This window comes from Toxorhynchites rutilus, chromosome 1 (assembly GCF_029784135.1).
Source record: "Toxorhynchites rutilus septentrionalis strain SRP chromosome 1, ASM2978413v1, whole genome shotgun sequence".
In the NCBI taxonomy this organism is placed as follows: domain Eukaryota; kingdom Metazoa; phylum Arthropoda; class Insecta; order Diptera; family Culicidae; genus Toxorhynchites; species Toxorhynchites rutilus.
In genome coordinates this window covers 93,277,249-93,297,200 of record NC_073744.1, presented here as the reverse complement: position 1 = coordinate 93,297,200, position 19,952 = coordinate 93,277,249, and the positions used below count along the sequence as shown (strand labels likewise).

Sequence of the window (19,952 nt, the reverse complement as noted above, 5' to 3'; positions counted from 1 at the left end):
GAACAGCGATTGGAGCATGTTGTCGCTGTTGCGGTGAAGCTCTTTATTTATCATGAAAGCGCGGATGAACGGTGTCACCAAGAGCCTGTTTGTGCACCCTAGGCCAGAAGGGAATCTATCAGGAGGAGAGTGATGCCACAAACGGTTCCCTGGGAAGACATCGCTACACACACATACACGCGCGGCTATTAACAGGTGGTTATCGAGTTGGCATTAACCACTGGTGGGCTTCTAGTATCGAGGAAAATGTGGAAATATCTAATCGTTACTGCAAATAATCTGCCAGTTCCTCTGGGAATTTTCAAAATATATTCATGTGAAAGAGTTTAATTGAATGTTTTCTATCCATGTTACACTGTGACCAAATATGTTTCAATCAAGTGCTATTAACAGGTGGTTATCGAGTTGGCATTAACCACTGGTGGGCCTCCAGTATCGAGGAAAATGTGGAAATATCTAATCGTTACTGAAAATAATCTGCCAGTTCCTTTGGGAATTTTCAAAATATATTCATGTGAAAGAGTTTAATTGAATGTTTTCTATCCATGTAACACTGTGACCAAATACATTTGGTTTTGTGGTTTTTCAATCAATCGCAATTAACAGGATAGCTTCAGAAGATTATTCTTCCCCATCAGTAGGATATTTCCGTATCCAATATTGTATGCACCCGCAATCGATTATTGCTCATTCGCCGAAAGTTCCGAGCTCAGAGAGTTCATTCCCCTCTAGTTTGCCTTCCAAATTGCCATCGTAAACCACACCTTCTCTCGATTCAATCACACACAAAAAGCATACTTAAGCGATATTCTGGTGGTGAGACACATTCATTTTTCGTGAGGACATCGACAAGACAACATCGTTGCCTAACGTGCTGGAGGAGGTGGACGGCGAAGGATCGACACATACACGCGCAGAACTCTTTCCGTTAGGATGCCATTCAGCATCGAGAAAGTTCCGGAAAGATCTAATCATTGCTGGAAAATAATCTGCCAGTTCCTTTGGGAATTTTCAAAATATATTCATGTGAAAGAGTTTAATTGAATGTTTTCTATCCATGTAACACTGTGACCAAATATGTTTCAATCAAGTGCTATTAACAGGTGGTTATCGAGTTGGTATTAACCACTGGTGGGCTTCCAGTATCGAGGAAAATGTGGAAATAACTAATCGTTACTGAAAATAATCTGCCAGTTCCTCTGGGAATTTTCAAAATATATTCATGTGAAAGAGTTTAATTGAATGTTTTCTATCCATGTTACACTGTGACCAAATATGTTTCAATCAAGTGCTATTAACAGGTGGTTTTCGAGTTGGCATTAACCACTGGTGGGCTTCCAGTATCGAGGAAAATGTGGAAATATCTAATCGTTACTGAAAATAATCTGCCAGTTCCTTTGGGAATTTTCAAAATATATTCATGTGAAAGAGTTTAATTGAATGTTTTCTATCCATGTAACACTGTGACCAAATACATTTGGTTTTGTGGTTTTTCAATCAATCGCAATTAACAGTATAGCTTCAGAAGATTATTCTTCCCCATCAGTAGGATATTTCCGTATCCAATATTGTATGCGCCCGCAATCGATTATTGCTCAGTCGCCGAAAGTTCCGAGCTCAGAGAGTTCATTCCCCTCTAGTTTGCCTTCCAAATTGCCATCGTAAACCACACCTTCTCTCGATTCAATCACACACAAAAAGCATACTTAAGCGATATTCTGGTGGTGAGACACATTCATTTTTCGTGAGGACATCGACAAGACAACATCGTTGCCTAACGTGCTGGAGGAGGTGGACGGCGAAGGATCGACACATACACGCGCAGAACTCTTTCCGTTAGGATGCCATTCAGCATCGAGAAAGTTCCGGAAAGATATAATCATTGCTGGAAAATAATCTGCCAGTTCCTTTGGGAGTTTTCAAAATATATTCATGTGAAAGAATTTAATTGAATGTTTTCTATCCATGTTACACTGTGACCAAATATGTTTCAACCAAGTGCTATTAACAGGTGGTTATCGAGTTGGCATTAACCACTGGTGGGCTTCCAGTATCGAGGAAAATGTGGAAATATCTAATCGTTACTGAAAATAATCTGCCAGTTCCTTTGGGAATTTTCAAAATATATTCATGTGAAAGAGTTTAATTGAATGTTTTCTATCCATGTTACACTGTGACCAAATATGTTTCAATCAAGTGCTATTAACAGGTGGTTATCGAGTTGGCATTAACCACTGGTGGGCTTCCAGTATCGAGGAAAATGTGGAAATAACTAATCGTTACTGAAAATAATCTGCCAGTTCCTCTGGGAATTTTCAAAATATATTCATGTGAAAGAGTTTAATTGAATGTTTTCTATCCATGTTACACTGTGACCAAATATGTTTCAATCAAGTGCTATTAACAGGTGGTTATCGAGTTGGCATTAACCACTGGTAGGCTTCCAGTATCGAGGAAAATGTGGAAATATCTAATCGTTACTGAAAATAATCTGCCAGTTCCTTTGGGAATTTTCAAAATATATTTATGTGAAAGAGTTTAATTGAATGTTTTCTATCCATGTAACACTGTGACCAAATACATTTGGTTTTGTGGTTTTTCAATCAATCGCAATTAACAGGATAGCTTCAGAAGATTATTCTTCCCCATCAGTAGGATATTTCCGTATCCAATATTGTATGCGCCCGCAATCGATTATTGCTCAGTCGCCGAAAGTTCCGAGCTCAGAGAGTTCATTCCCCTCTAGTTTGCCTTCCAAATTGCCATCGTAAACCACACCTTCTCTCGATTCAATCACACACAAAAAGCATACTTAAGCGATATTCTGGTGGTGAGACACATTCATTTTTCGTGAGGACATCGACAAGACAACATCGTTGCCTAACGTGCTGGAGGAGGTGGACGGCGAAGGATCGACACATACACGCGCAGAACTCTTTCCGTTAGGATGCCATTCAGCATCGAGAATGTTCCGGAAAGATCTAATCATTGCTGGAAAATAATCTGCTAGTTCCTTTGGGAATTTTCAAAATATATTCATGTGAAAGAGTTTAATTGAATGTTTTCTATCCATGTAACACTGTGACCAAATATGTTTCATTCAAGTGCTATTAACAGGTGGTTATCGAGTTGGTATTAACCACTGGTGGGCTTCCAGTATCGAGGAAAATGTGGAAATAACTAATCGTTACTGAAAATAATCTGCCAGTTCCTCTGGGAATTTTCAAAATATATTCATGTGAAAGAGTTTAATTGAATGTTTTCTATCCATGTTACACTGTGACCAAATATGTTTCAATCAAGTGCTATTAACAGGTGGTTTTCGAGTTGGCATTAACCACTGGTGGGCTTCCAGTATCGAGGAAAATGTGGAAATATCTAATCGTTACTGAAAATAATCTGCCAGTTCCTTTGGGAATTTTAAAAATATATTCATGTGAAAGAGTTAATTTGAATGTTTTCTATCCATGTAACACTGTGACCAAATACATTTGGTTTTGTGGTTTTTCAATCAATCGCAATTAACAGGATAGCTTCAGAAGATTATTCTTCCCCATCAGTAGGATATTTCCGTATCCAATATTGTATGCGCCCGCAATCGATTATTGCTCAGTCGCCGAAAGTTCCGAGCTCAGAGAGTTCATTCCCCTCTAGTTTGCCTACCAAATTGCCATCGTAAACCACACCTTCTCTCGATTCAATCACACACAGAAAGCATACTTAAGCGATATTCTGGTGGTGAGACACATTCATTTTTCGTGAGGACATCGACAAGACAACATCGTTGACCAACGTGCTGGAGGAGGTGGACGGCGAAGGATCGACACATACACGCGCAGAACTCTTTCCGTTAGGATGCCATTCAGCATCGAGAAAGTTCCGGAAAGATATAATCATTGCTGGAAAATAATCTGCCAGTTCCTTTGGCAATTTTCAAAATATATTCATGTGAAAGAATTTAATTGAATGTTTTCTATCCATGTTACACTGTGACCAAATATGTTTCAACCAAGTGCTATTAACAGGTGGTTATCGAGTTGGCATTAACCACTGGTGGGCTTCCAGTATCGAGGAAAATGTGGAAATATCTAATCGTTACTGAAAATAATCTGCCAGTTCCTTTGGGAATTTTCAAAATATATTCATGTGAAAGAGTTTAATTGAATGTTTTCTATCCATGTTACACTGTGACCAAATATGTTTCAATCAAGTGCTATTAACAGGTGGTTATCGAGTTGGCATTAACCACTGGTGGGCTTCCAGTATCGAGGAAAATGTGGAAATAACTAATCGTTACTGAAAATAATCTGCCAGTTCCTCTGGGAATTTTCAAAATATATTCATGTGAAAGAGTTTAATTGAATGTTTTCTATCCATGTTACACTGTGACCAAATATGTTTCAATCAAGTGCTATTAACAGGTGGTTATCGAGTTGGCATTAACCACTGGTGGGCTTCCAGTATCGAGGAAAATGTGGAAATATCTAATCGTTACTGAAAATAATCTGCCAGTTCCTCTGGGAATTTTCAAAATATATTCATGTGAAAGAGTTTAATTGAATGTTTTCTATCCATGTTACACTGTGACCAAATATGTTTCAATCAAGTGCTATTAACAGGTGGTTATCGAGTTGGCATTAACCACTGGTGGGCTTCCAGTATCGAGGAAAATGTGGAAATATCTAATCGTTACTGAAAATAATCTGCCAGTTCCTTTGGGAATTTTCAAAATATATTCATGTGAAAGAGTTTAATTGAATGTTTTCTATCCATGTAACACTGTGACCAAATACATTTGGTTTTGTGGTTTTTCAATCAATCGCAATTAACAGGATAGCTTCAGAAGATTATTCTTCCCCATCAGTAGGATATTTCCGTATCCAATATTGTATGCACCCGCAATCGATTATTGCTCATTCGCCGAAAGTTCCGAGCTCAGAGAGTTCATTCCCCTCTAGTTTGCCTTCCAAATTGCCATCGTAAACCACACCTTCTCTCGATTCAATCACACACAAAAAGCATACTTAAGCGATATTCTGGTGGTGAGACACATTCATTTTTCGTGAGGACATCGACAAGACAACATCGTTGCCTAACGTGCTGGAGGAGGTGGACGGCGAAGGATCGACACATACACGCGCAGAACTATTTCCGTTAGGATGCCATTCAGCATCGAGAAAGTTCCGGAAAGATCTAATCATTGCTGGAGAATAATCTGCCAGTTCCTTTGGGAATTTTCAAAATATATTCATGTGAAAGAGTTTAATTGAATGTTTTCTATCCATGTAACACTGTGACCAAATATGTTTCAATCAAGTGCTATTAACAGGTGGTTATCGAGTTGGTATTAACCACTGGTGGGCTTCCAGTATCGAGGAAAATGTGGAAATAACTAATCGTTACTGAAAATAATCTGCCAGTTCCTCTGGGAATTTTCAAAATATATTCATGTGAAAGAGTTTAATTGAATGTTTTCTATCCATGTAACACTGCGACCAAATATGTTTCTATCAAGTGCTATTAACAGGTGGTTATCGAGTTGGCATTAACCACTGGTGGGCTTCCAGTATCGAGGAAAATGTGGAAATATCTAATCGTTACTGAAAATAATCTGCCAGTTCCTTTGGGAATTTTCAAAATATATTCATGTGAAAGAGTTTAATTGAATGTTTTCTATCCATGTAACACTGTGACCAAATACATTTGGTTTTGTGGTTTTTCAATCAATTGCAATCAACAGGATAGCTTCTGAAGATTATTCTTCCCCATCAGTAGAATATTTCCGTATCCAATATTGGATGCATAAAACCTTGTGCCTCCAAAGTAACGCTCTCGTTTTCGAAGTTCTCCAAATATTCATTCATTCAGAATGAATTCAGATTCAACTTCATACAAATGATCTCTAAATCAACGATAGTCCTACGTCACCCTTGCGGTTATACCATAGATATAACCCACTTCCTGTTTTTTGTGTTCATTTTCACCCGAGGGAAGTTTATACGGCGAGAAAAATTGGAAAAGTGAAGAAATATTAGGTGTTGTTAGTCCAATTAAAATTGAATTAGGTTGAATAAAGGGTGTGTCACATCAAATTGCATCATGGAAAAAACGCTGTAGAAATTTATTTTTTAGGAATTATATCTTCAGCTTTCGCTTATAATCAGATAAGAGTGTATAGATCACGTTGGCCATGCTTCACTGTCAATTTTTCCTAAATTTGGAAAATGTCGTCGAACGAAAAAGAGCGTCGTGAATTAATCCTGCGCACTCATTTCGAGAATCCGGAGTTGTCACATCGGGACATCGGTAAGATGCTGGGAATCGTCCAATCCACGGTCAGCAGAGTACCAAAACGAGAACCTAACCATCGACCGGAAGGTGAAGAACGGCAAAAATGGATGCTCCGTCAGTGAAAAAGATCACAAGTGCGTAGTTAAGAAGTTTAGACGTGATTCGAGAAGTTCGGTCCGGGATGTCGCCAATAAGCTGAATTTGTCAAGTTCATTCGTCCAGCGGACCAAGCAGCGGGAGGGCCTGCGTACATACAAGGTTCAGAAGGCTCCTAACCGCGACGAAAGGCAAAACATGGTGGGGAAGACGCGAGCCCGGAAGCTGTACACCGAAATGCTGACGAAGCCGCATTTCCTGGTAATGGACGACGAAACCTACGTCAAAGCGGACTTTCGTCAGCTGCCGGGCCTGTTGTTCTTCTCCGCAGAAGACAAATTCAGCGTTCCAGAGGAGATTCGCAAGCAGAAACTATCCAAGTTTGCCAAAAAGTACATGGTGTGGCAAGCGATCTGCTCTTGCGGAAAGCGGAGCGCCCCCTTCGTGATGACCGGCACGGTAAACGGGCAGGTTTACCTTAAGGAGTGCCTACAGAAGCGCTTACTACCACTATTGAAGCAGCCCGACCATCTTCTGGCCGGATCTCGCTTCGTGCCACTATTCAAAGGACGTGTTGGAGTGGTACGAAGCCAATGGGGTCACCTTCGTGCCAAAGGAAATGAACCCGCCCAACGCGCCGGAGCTTCGCCCAAAAGAGAAATATTTTATCTGATACGCACCATCCAACGACTGTTTACCATCCTTCTGCCATCATCACTCGATAAACACTGGTGGAGTTAACATACAATACCCAACAACCAAACAAAACAGCCCTTTTCAGGGCCACCATATCATTATCAAAGAGTTTAACGATGTAATTCTTCAAACATATCCAAAATCAACAGATAGTCTAACGGAATCCTACGTCAACTATGCGGTCGTGTCTCGGACACAACCCTCCTGTGACTTTTTCGCTCAAACACGTCATGCATTCCATCCCATATCTCCTTGGGACTTATTTTGTCCTTTACATATTCAAGGTAACTCCACCACACCTTGAATCAGAACGGATCGACATTTATTATCCTGCTTTATCCGCCTTTACTTCAGCCGATGCACTAGCGGGACTCTCCCAACAATCTTCTTCTTCCGCTGCCTTTTCAACACAATGCAGCACCTCCAACTGCTGGAGATACACGCGCATCTGGAAGCTCCAATTATTGAACCCCGTTCCGTCAAAACGCCTGAACCTGAGGTTTTTTGATTCTTCCTCCATTGCACAGTACCGACCGATTTCTTTTGCGGTTCCGAATCGAAAAATTTTCCACTAAATCACTCGCGAAAATTCTGGGCTCATAACCTTTTAAGTTACAGGAATGAAATGTGATCTTTATTATTCTGACGTTTCATTTGTATACACGGTAATGGCAAACTGATTATTTGATTGGACTAAACTACACTCTTAACACTTTGTACCTGTTGATCTCCAAAGGAACACCATTAGAATCACATCAATCCAAGCTAGAAATAATTAAATCATGGAAGTTTATTCTCGCACATGTGGCGAAATATTAGGTTGGGGAAAAAGAAATCCATCATTTTCTGGGTAGACGGCTGTAGTGTATCGATTAAATAATTTCGTATTTATGCTCGTTGTCAAGATAACATTTCGCACTAAAACAAATTCATGTGCTATTTTTTTGTTCGTTCCATTCAGTTGTGAGTTACAGGGTGTTAATAATAGAAGTCAACGAATAAAAAAAATCGGTGCATTTTAAAATTTTCTTCGATAAAGGCGAAGATGCAAGCTAGGCCGCTGAAGTTGTGAATGCACACCTCGCACAGACAGATCCGTCTTGGAAATTTCGATAAAATCACAGAAATAATCGAAGTTGACCGGCATGTTAGTAGTCGTCAACTACTGAGTGAAATGAAATTAGTATCAAGAGAAGATTGTGAAAATCGATTACTAGAGTTTTTCACCAATAAGACTTCTATCAAGACTTCTATGATAGAGGCATTAAAAGGTTCATTTAAAATGGAAAACAAATTTTACAATAACATGGTGCATATTTGACCCAAATCGGACAATCCGAAACATCTTAAGCAAAGTTCTGAATTTCACGCAAAAATAATAGATTTCTTTTTTCCCAACGTAATGTGTTCCACAAAGGACCAGTAATACTGACCAAAACATTCATCAAATTGAATTGAAAATGATACTTCTGCTGTTCAATTGAATTATTTTGACGTAGGACTACGTCTTTCTTTTCTATACCGGGGTGTAAAATCAAAGTTTCGAAAACGAAAGCGTTACGCCGGAGACCGAGATTTTGAGCGTTAATAGCTCCTAAACAACTGAACGAAATGGTATGATAAACACTTCATTCGAAAGATAAAATGTCTACGCGTTATATACTTGTTACTTTTTGATCCAAAAACTTGTTTCAATAGTCTTAAAATTGCTTTCAAAACAGGCTATTGAAATCACCAATCGGTATATAAGCGAGCGGCGCTCGGAAATCCACTCAGTTCTAATTGAACAGCGATTGGAGCATGTTGTCGCTGTTGCGGTGAAGCTCTTTATTTATCATGAAAGCGCGGATGAACGGTGTCACCAAGAGCCTGTTTGTGCACCCTAGGCCAGAAGGGAATCTATCAGGAGGAGAGTGATGCCACAAACGGTTCCCTGGGAAGACATCGCTACACACACATACACGCGCGGCTATTAACAGGTGGTTATCGAGTTGGCATTAACCACTGGTGGGCTTCCAGTATCGAGGAAAATGTGGAAAGATCTAATCATTGCTGGAAAATAATCTGCCAGTTCCTTTGGGAATTTTCAAAATATATTCATGTGAAAGAGTTTAATTGAATGTTTTCTATCCATGTAACACTGTGACCAAATATGTTTCAATCAAGTGCTATTAACAGGTGGTTATCGAGTTGGTATTAACCACTGGTGGGCTTCCAGTATCGAGGAAAATGTGGAAATAACTAATCGTTACTGAAAATAATCTGCCAGTTCCTTTGGGAATTTTCAAAATATATTCATGTGAAAGAGTTTAATTGAATGTTTTCTATCCATGTAACACTGTGACCAAATACATTTGGTTTTGTGGTTTTTCAATCAATCGCAATTAACAGGATAGCTTCAGAAGATTATTCTTCCCCATCAGTAGGATATTTCCGTATCCAATATTGTATGCGCCCGCAATCGATTATTGCTCAGTCGCCGAAAGTTCCGAGCTCAGAGAGTTCATTCCCCTCTAGTTTGCCTTCCAAATTGCCATCGTAAACCACACCTTCTCTCGGTTCAATCAAACACAAAAAGCATACTTAAGCGATATTCTGGTGGTGAGACACATTCATTTTTCGTGAGGACATCGACAAGACAACATCGTTGCCTAAAGTGCTGGAGGAGGTGGACGGCGAAGGATCGACACATACACGCGCAGAACTCTTTCCGTTAGGATGCCATTCAGCATCGAGAAAGTTCCGGAAAGATCTAATCATTGCTGGAAAATAATCTGCCAGTTCCTTTGGGAATTTTCAAAATATATTCATGTGAAAGAGTTTAATTGAATGTTTTCTATCCATGTTAAACTGTGACCAAATATGTTTCAACCAAGTGCTATTAACAGGTGGTTATCGAGTTGGCATTAACCACTGGTGGGCTTCCAGTATCGAGGAAAATGTGGAAATATCTAATCGTTACTGAAAATAATCTGCCAGTTCCTTTGGGAATTTTCAAAATATATTCATGTGAAAGAGTTTAATTGAATGTTTTCTATCCATGTAACACTGTGACCAAATACATTTGGTTTTGTGGTTTTTCAATCAATCGCAATTAACAGGATAGCTTCAGAAGATTATTCTTCCCCATCAGTAGGATATTTCCGTATCCAATATTGTATGCGCCCGCAATCGATTATTGCTCAGTCGCCGAAAGTTCCGAGCTCAGAGAGTTCATTCCCCTCTAGTTTGCCTTCCAAATTGCCATCGTAAACCACGCCTTCTCTCGATTCAATCACGCACAAAAAGCATACTTAAGCGATATTCTGGTGGTGAGACACATTCATTTTTCGTGAGGACATCGACAAGACAACATCGTTGCCTAACGTGCTGGAGGAGGTGGACGGCGAAGGATCGACACATACACGCGCAGAACTCTTTTCGTTAGGATGCCATTCAGCATCGAGAAAGTTCCGGAAAGATCTAATCATTGCTGGAAAATAATCTGCCAGTTCCTTTGGGAATTTTCAAAATATATTCATGTGAAAGAGTTTCATTGAATGTTTTCTATCCATGTAACACTGTGACCAAATATGTTTCAATCAAGTGCTATTAACAGGTGGTTATCGAGTTGGTATTAACCACTGGTGGGCTTCCAGTATCGAGGAAAATGTGGAAATAACTAATCGTTACTGAAAATAATCTGCCAGTTCCTCTGGGAATTTTCAAAATATATTCATGTGAAAGAGTTTAATTGAATGTTTTCTATCCATGTTATACTGTGACCAAATATGTTTCAATCAAGTGCTATTAACAGGTGGTTATCGAGTTGGCATTAACCACTGGTGGGCTTCCAGTATCGAGGAAAATGTGGAAATATCTAATCGTTACTGAAAATAATCTGCCAGTTCCTTTGGGAATTTTCAAAATATATTCATGTGAAAGAGTTTAATTGAATGTTTTCTATCCATGTTACACTGTGACCAAATATGTTTCAATCAAGTGCTATTAACAGGTGGTTATCGAGTTGGCATTAACCACTGGTGGGCTTCCAGTATCGAGGAAAATGTGGAAATATCTAATCGTTACTGAAAATAATCTGCCAGTTCCTCTGGGAATTTTCAAAATATATTCATGTGAAAGAGTTTAATTGAATGTTTTCTATCCATGTAACACTGTGACCAAATATGTTTCAATCAAGTGCTATTAACAGGTGGTTATCGAGTTGGTATTAACCACTGGTGGGCTTCCAGTATCGAGGAAAATGTGGAAATAACTAATCGTTACTGAAAATAATCTGCCAGTTCCTCTGGGAATTTTTAAAATATATTCATGTGAAAGAGTTTAATTGAATGTTTTCTATCCATGTTACACTGTGACCAAATATGTTTCAATCAAGTGCTATTAACAGGTGGTTATCGAGTTGGCATTAACCACTGGTGGGCTTCCAGTATCGAGGAAAATGTGGAAATATCTAATCGTTACTGAAAATAATCTGCCAGTTCCTTTAGGAATTTTCAAAATATATTCATGTGAAAGAGTTTAATTGAATGTTTTCTATCCATGTAACACTGTGACCAAATACACTTGGTTTTGTGGTTTTTCAATCAATCGCAATTAACAGGATAGCTTCAGAAGATTATTCTTCCCCATCAGTAGGATATTTCCGTATCCAATATTGTATGCGCCCGCAATCGATTATTGCTCAGTCGCCGAAAGTTCCGAGCTCAGAGAGTTCATTCCCCTCTAGTTTGCCTTCCAAATTGCCATCGTAAACCACACCTTCTCTCGATTCAATCACACACAAAAAGCATACTTAAGCGATATTCTGGTGGTGAGACACATTCATTTTTCGTGAGGACATCGACAAGACAACATCGTTGCCTAACGTGCTGGAGGAGGTGGACGGCGAAGGATCGACACATACACGCGCAGAACTCTTTCCGTTAGGATGCCATTCAGCATCGAGAAAGTTCCGGAAAGATCTAATCATTGCTGGAAAAAAATCTGCCAGTTCCTTTGGGAATTTTCAAAATATATTCATGTGAAAGAGTTTAATTGAATGTTTTCTATCCATGTAACACTGTGACCAAATATGTTTCAATCAAGTGCTATTAACAGGTGGTTATCGAGTTGGTATTAACCACTGGTGGGCTTCCAGTATCGAGGAAAATGTGGAAATAACTAATCGTTACTGAAAATAATCTGCCAGTTCCTCTGGGAATTTTCAAAATATATTCATGTGAAAGAGTTTAATTGAATGTGTTCTATCCATGTAACACTGTGACCAAATATGTTTCAATCAAGTGCTATTAACAGGTGGTTATCGAGTTGGCATTAGCCACTGGTGGGCTTCCAGTATCGAGGAAAATGTGGAAATAACTAATCGTTACTGAAAATAATCTACCAGTTCCTCTGGGAATTTTCAAAATATATTCATGTGAAAGAGTTTAATTGAATGTTTTCTATCCATGTAACACTGTGACCAAATACATTTGGTTTTGTGGTTTTTCAATCAATCGCAATCAACAGGATAGCTTCTGAAGATTATTCTTCCCCATCAGTAGGATATTTCCGTATCCAATATTGGATGCATAAAACCTTGTGCCTCCAACGTAACGCTCTCGTTTTCGAAGTTCTCCAAATATTCATTCATTCAGAATGAATTCAGATTCAACTTCATACAAATGATCTCTATATCAACGAGAGTCCTACGTCACCCTTGCGGTTATACCATAGATATAACCCACTTCCAGTTTTTATTTATATGTATGCGACAGGAATCATTGAATGCAGAAACATCGACTTAAATCATGGAGCAAAATTATGATTCCACCACCTATGAAGATTAATGGAATATACTAAAATCATATCTTAAATTCAAAATGTAATATTTCGTTTTTCCTAATATTTATAGGCAACATTCAACTCTAAAGAACCACGCACGGGCTGGTTGAAAGAATTTTCGTTGGTTCTACACGGCACGAGGGACCCACCGTACAGAATGCTATCTCCAGCTTCTCCCCATTCCAAGTTGGCGATTGTGAAGAAAGCTCACGAGGATCAGGATAAAATATAAGAATGTTTCTGCAGGTGATTTTTAAATTTCAACCAAAAAACAGTGATGAAAACAGTTATGCGATGCGAAATGCTATTGGTCATTCTTTCGGTTATTACCGTGAGGGTTTCTTATTTAGACGATCGTTTCCAAAGTTTATCGCGCTCAACACATGAAGTATATTAAAACACACCAGAAGCAAAAATTGCTTTACAATAATTTACCCAGTGCTATCGAAAATATTGTCAAACCTATAATATTGTCTAAATTCAGAGGAATAAAAAATATCCAAACAATGTTTTCCATGAATATTTATTAGCCATTCGTGAAGATATTCATGTAAAGATATTCTAACGTGACAAATTCCAACCATGCCGAATGTTTCAGTTGGCTTGGTTATTTATAATAGCCAACGAATTTCAATTATGGATAAATTTTACAATATTTATTGTGAATTGTTCTCTCAAGACAAAAAAAAACACATTTCTGATCTTTGTATCGCCAATATTTACGTTTATTCGAATTTTTCATATAAGTTTTTTATATTTCGATTTTCATAAGCAGTTAATCCGTTCTAGATTCTTACTCCAGATTATTATAGATATGAAAGCTCAAGCTAGAATCAGTTCTATCCGTTATAAAATTATTTTGAACATTGGAAACAAAACTCCTGACTATAGTATATATCGCATTCTCTTGAGAGGCATAAGTTTCCTCTAGTTGGTTATGTATATATCAAGAGGGGAAACTCAAATTATGCAGAAAGCATTTGAATGTATCAATGATGAAGTAAATCAGTAAACGTGTTGAATCACAGAAGCAATCATAAATAAATGAGTGGCATTATCATGCACATACGACAAGTTCAAGATAATTGTATTATTTTACCACTCTTTTCATAACTACACTTATTTGTTTCGTTTTTAGGAAGGATGATTACACAGATGTCAAACGCAAAATGGTAATTTCCAAGTTTGGAAGCCAACACGTTGACCAAATGGATTTAACGGTTCCAATTTATTTTATTTTGATACATTGAATTATCTGATTCAGCATGTTATTAAACCATATGATAGAGAAGATATTTTTTATACAAAGCCCAGGTTTTAGCGCACTGTGGTTCTCTTTTTCTACCTATTCACATTGTATTTTAGAGAGTAAAAGTAATGACATATTTTCATCGCTCAAACATTGTATAGGCCTGCGCAGGTAATAGTACAGAGAATGAAAAATTCAGAATACACATATGATATAAGAATTGTATAAACAACGCATAACTTTTTTGTACAATACTTGTGTTTTTAGGGGCCAAACATTTGTTAGACATTCCACTCTGCTATTTATTTGAAGAGAAAGCATTACCTGAGCAGGAAACAAAATAACGTATATAAAAGAAAACGTTTCTACTGAAACATATATGATTTTGCGCAAAATAGAGAAATTGATGTTAATTTAATTGATAACGAATAACTTCTATAAACAAACAAAAAATGACAGAATAAATTATCTTGAAATGAATTAATTATTGTTATTGCGATTTTATGCGAGATGATTTTTCCGAGGTTTGATAAATACACTGAATTTGAATCATGCATATCTGCTGATACCACCTGCCTTTACTGTGGTAATGCTGAACTCTGATAACCAAAATCCATACTTCTTCCTACTTATATTACTAAATACTTGTAACGAATGGACGACTGTAAAATATTGAAGCCCATTTCAAACGGATCCGAAATTGTTATCGATAAATGAGACAATCCTATGTCTAGAAAACCAAGAAAAGGCTTTGGGAAGTTTCAAGGTACTACTACCCAAGTAACCATAAGCATTAACTTTTAGTTCTATTGTAGCATTAATTCAACATCTCTAATGCTAAACGACAGTATATCTGCTTTTTCTATGCTTATAGGCCTTATATCAACATTATTAATGCATAAGAATTAATGAAAATAAGCATTAATGAAAGTCCTATATGCGCATTTAGTGCTACCATATAATGCTTACAAGCATTAGGATAAAACATTAATGCATTTGGCATCTGACTGCAAAGTGTTTGTCTCAAAATAAACATAATATGGATGTTTAACAGAGTCGAAGAAAAACTTTAAACAGTGTAAATGTTAGGTCAAAAATATGCTTCGTTTTGAGCAGGTACCTGAGCGGTTGTTTTAACAGGACTATTTTCAATTCATTTATCTATCATAACAGTGGTCCAGATAGCAAAGGCACAACAGAGAAACACACATTCCAAACATTGTGCCGCAGATCTAAATAATGAAGAAACCTGCTATAACCTCAATAACACCCATAAAAGGGTTGCAATAAATCTGTGTGGGTGGGCCCATGAAATGTATATGTTTTCTGTCGATTGTTTAGGTTTTGGATTGTTTGGCTTTTCCCGAGAAAAAAAAAATGGAAAAAACACTTGACGATTTATCGAATCTTATATAAGCATGAATGATGCTTATTAAAGGCTGCCATCACAAGTGACGTTTTCAGATAGCCCTAAATAAACTGTAGTAATGTTTTATACAGGGGTTAGACATCAATTGAATATAGGCTACCCAAAATCCCAAAACCCAAGTGCCACACTAACTGCTGTCAAGATGTTGTTTTATTCACTCAGTTTCAACCTAGTTTAGCACTAGGTTCGCCCCGAAATCTGTTAGTATCGCACTGAGATGTTTCACGGGTTGGCACTCGGGTTTACTAATACAACTATACTGAACTATCAAGTTCCGAGTATTGTTTTGGAAAATCATAAAATAAAGACTATGAGAATGGAGACCTGCTGCTTTTGCGTTTGTGTTATTGGAATCGTAATCCCATTCGGATTCTGATTTGGATGAGTATATTTGCGTAGACGGCATTAAGCTTCGTGTGCTTCCATTGGGAGGCAAAAATAATGATGGGTATTCAGATGGAATTAACATGCTTTTAACATAAAAATTATAAATAAAAAATTACGTATCAATATTCATTTTATGTGATGAAATAATAGGTTTTTTCCGAAATTGCAAAAACATATTGAACAAAAATGGTGCCTGATGATGATTTTATATTATAATAGTGATTATTTGTGAAACAGACAAAAAAAGCATCGACAAATGGTTAAGTGAGTGCCAGGACTACATGTAGGTGATCAAACAATATGAAGTAAAATTTTCATTCAAGCTTTTATATTTTTACACTGAACTTGGCCCTTCTGATCTGATAGAGAATAATTTAAGATCCCCCCCCCCCAGGAACTATTATCGCCACCAAACGTCGACACTGTACATTTGACGTCGCAAATATAAACAAATCAGACTATATAACGCAAACCAATAAACCACCGCATTCGTGAAACTGAAAACGTTTTTTTATTACAGAGTCAGTTTGGCACTAACTCAGTTTTAAAAACGAATTCGCTATTAGTAATAATGTAACTGAAGCATTTAAAGAGCTCTATATTTCGCCTTTTTGGCATTATATCCACCCAATTATGAATAAAATCTGTAACAATGGTCTTACAATAAGCATAACATTCAGTAATGTATACTCGATACATTGAAAAACTGAGAATGGAACACATAATTTTACTCTACCAATATTTTCGGATACTAACGGATCGGACGTCCATACATCAGGTAAGCGGTAAACTGCGGTGAATTTCTTGAGCGACCGTTGAAACTAGAGATGTGCCATCCGCTCATGAGCTGTTCCGAAGAATCGACTCTTTGAAGTGAGTTGACGCGGAACAGCTCGCAAAAAAAATCAAACAGCTCTTCAGCTCACTTTGATGATGATGAAGGAGAGAAAAGAGCTGTAGAATTGAAGAGAGTGTGTGAGCTGTAAGATTCAAATGAACTGACCGTCTCTCGCTCTTCGTGTTAAGACATCAGTTTAGTTTCATTTGTCCCTCGTCTTTTCAACTGTTATATTCGCGTTGACGGCATTGAGCTTTGTTTACCAGTTTAGGGGGCGCCAAAAATAATACTTGGCTCTCAGGCAGAATGAACACGTTTTTAAAATTCAAATTATTAATGAAAATTAACTTCTGTGTATCAAATGAGTATTTTATTTCAATGGTGTTTTTCATTGTTTGCAGGCGGTGCAAAAATCTCATAAGATTTTTTTTTTTTGAAGAAAACTTTCTATTGTAATGTAAAGCCTCAGTAAAAATGTCGGAAATGTTGTACTCGCCGAGTCTGTTGTAAATAATAGTCTGGAATACGTGTTTCAAGTAATTAATAATATGGTGTGAAAAATTTCATTTGAATTTTAACATTTTCAAACTGGCTTCGTGGCTATCGAGTTTGGGAACCAAATTGAAAGTCGGCACTGACAACTGAGCTGAAGAGCTGCTCATAAAGAACAGCTCATTTAGATGAGCTGATATGATCAGAGCTGTTCATCATGATGAGCTGATTTGCACACCTCTAGTTGAAACATATCGACAAATCTCTCTGCAGTTAATACTTTTCTGACTTAAGTTATTTAAAAAAAAATTTCGGAGTGAAGCTCCTTCTTCATTCACTATTTGAATTATAACTTAGAACTGACTCTGCACAAAGATTATCCCTGCCCTTTAAGCTTTTTTTCCAATCCTTTACAATGAAGACAAATTCATGCGAATGTTTGCGAATTTTTTTCGCCAACCAATCAGAACGAAGCGCGGGATCACTTGCGAAAGAGCGAAAAATATAGAACTTCCCAAGCTTTCGCTGCGAAAAATTACGAATTCACGGTACACTGACAGTTGCCTCCGCCCACATCAGTAAGTTGGAACAAGTCAATCAAGATGGGTGCAACAAGATATGAAAAATTTTGCTCAGCTTCACATCGATGGAACGATGTGAGCAATATTCAAGCTTGCGGCAGGATAGTAAATAATTTTCCAAATTTCTATTTATACTTTACTGAATTTTCTAACATTGAATTGTATGAAGTTCAAGATATACTTGAACTCACATTTGTGAGTAATATGAATTTGATTCACCAATCTCGTACAACTTGTTTTCGTTGTAAAGACGATAGTTTGACAGATTCGCATGATTTCGTAATTCAATGTGAATGACTTTAGCGAAAACAATTCTCGCTTAACTTTTGAAAAGGTCCTATGTAACAAAAGTAAACAAATCGAGTTAATGGATGCACGCTCTTAGTTTTCAATCATTGAATGCATTACAAAAACAATCGTTCATGTATCTATCTTCTTCATCTTTTTATCGCCGATACAAAAAATATCCAATGTGCAGATTCGTATTTTAAGCACTCGGCTGTTACTTCGGACGCCACTTTCCTCCGACGCTCGGAACGTCCGAAGTAACAAAGCAGTCAAAACAACACAAAGTCGTACTTCGGTCGTTTTGGGTTTTTGTTTCTTACAGGCGTTGTTAGCGATTTCAGTGCAATTCAACGAGTGATAACAACAATAATAAGTCTTTAGAACGAAATGCTGATATTTGAATTGCTGTTTAGTAGTTAGTTTCAGATTCGCATCGTGCAACGTAATATGTCCAATGTGCAAATGCAAGCAGTCAAAAGGTCCAATGTAACATTTTTCGCTCCTAGTCTTCAACTTTAATCTCAAATCACGGAACAACAGTTACGACTGGTTTTTCAGAGTTATTCTTTACTGCTAGTGGTGAAAGTAGCGATAGAGATCGATACCTTTCAATACAATTCGCAGATTAATGTTCGGGTCTTCAACTTCGTTTTTCTCGAGTTGACGAAAATGTTACATTGGACCTTTTCAAAAGTTACGCGAGAATTCGCTCATTCTGAAGCAAACTTTATACTAGATGGAATAGTTTACAATATTTGATCTTATCCTAATTCAGCATATTTGGTGGGAACGCTCTGGGTGACCTGATGTTTATGTTCACATTATCGGAAACGGTCCGGATGGCGTGATCGTTGATGTAGCGTGTGAATGTTTATGTTTCGCAGATTGATATTCTGATCACTCGCATTTTGTTTATCGCGAGTGGCTGACTGCTGTTGTATTAACTCTGCTACCCAGCAAACATAAAATCGTATAATTTTGCACGTACTAAGTCTTACAAGAAATCAGAATAAATCATAATCGCATATAATATCAATCAAAGTATGTATCGTGTATATTTGAAATTGCATAAAATATAAAAACACGATTTTATATATCATTATCAAATTAAGTCGCAATTCGGTATAATAAACATCAATTTTATGATGTACATTGTCGTAAAATATATTTAATCCGCATCATATGCGTATATTACGCTGATGCAGTTTGTGTGTCGTATAAGCGTATAATTTAAATCGATTCAGTACTGTAGTAAATCGTGTTGCATGCTGAAGAAAATCATGAAACAGTAAATCATATTAGATCCTAATAAAGAACATATTACATCATATTGAAATGTCAATGAAATGCTGATGCTCGCGAAAGTTTTAACCGCTGTTGAATTAAATTTCAGATAGCCGCGCGAGATAGCTGGTGGATGATAATCCAGACGACCGGAGTTCGAACCCACATCGGAGCAGTTTTCACCAAACATCAATCTGTGTCATTTTAAACATTCATATTCCACTCCCAACATAAGTCAATCAATCTATTATTATTTCTACGAACATAAATACTCATATATAAAAATGATGATTCGTGAGGTTATAATAAACATTTAACGAAAATATTTTGCGACATTTGTTTTTTTTCCATGTCTGTAATAAATCGTATATGAGTATGGCAAAAGTCGTATTTGGTGCTTTAACAATTCATGAATATATTCATATTAGATCGCAATTCAATTCCAACATAATCGCTATTATAGCCGGTTAAAGTTGCATTTTCATCCAAACAAAT

General features: G+C 37.3%; 1 protein-coding gene across 3 annotated transcripts in view; it reads left to right on the top strand.

The window, feature by feature from the left end:
* The window catches only part of LOC129766153 (neuroendocrine convertase 2), a 65,435-nt gene that overhangs the window by 36,790 nt on the left and 8,693 nt on the right, over nucleotides 1–19,952 (top strand). The window contains exons 11-12 of one of the 3 annotated variants that reach the window (XM_055766625.1): nucleotides 12,980–13,155; nucleotides 14,048–14,642. In XM_055766625.1, the coding sequence (XP_055622600.1) occupies nucleotides 12,980–13,141 (162 nt within the window). In that variant the 3' untranslated portion in view covers nucleotides 13,142–13,155; nucleotides 14,048–14,642. Of the gene's footprint in view, nucleotides 1–12,979; nucleotides 14,643–19,952 lie in introns of those variants that run through there. The other 2 variants (XM_055766630.1, XM_055766620.1) reach the window with 2 other exon arrangements.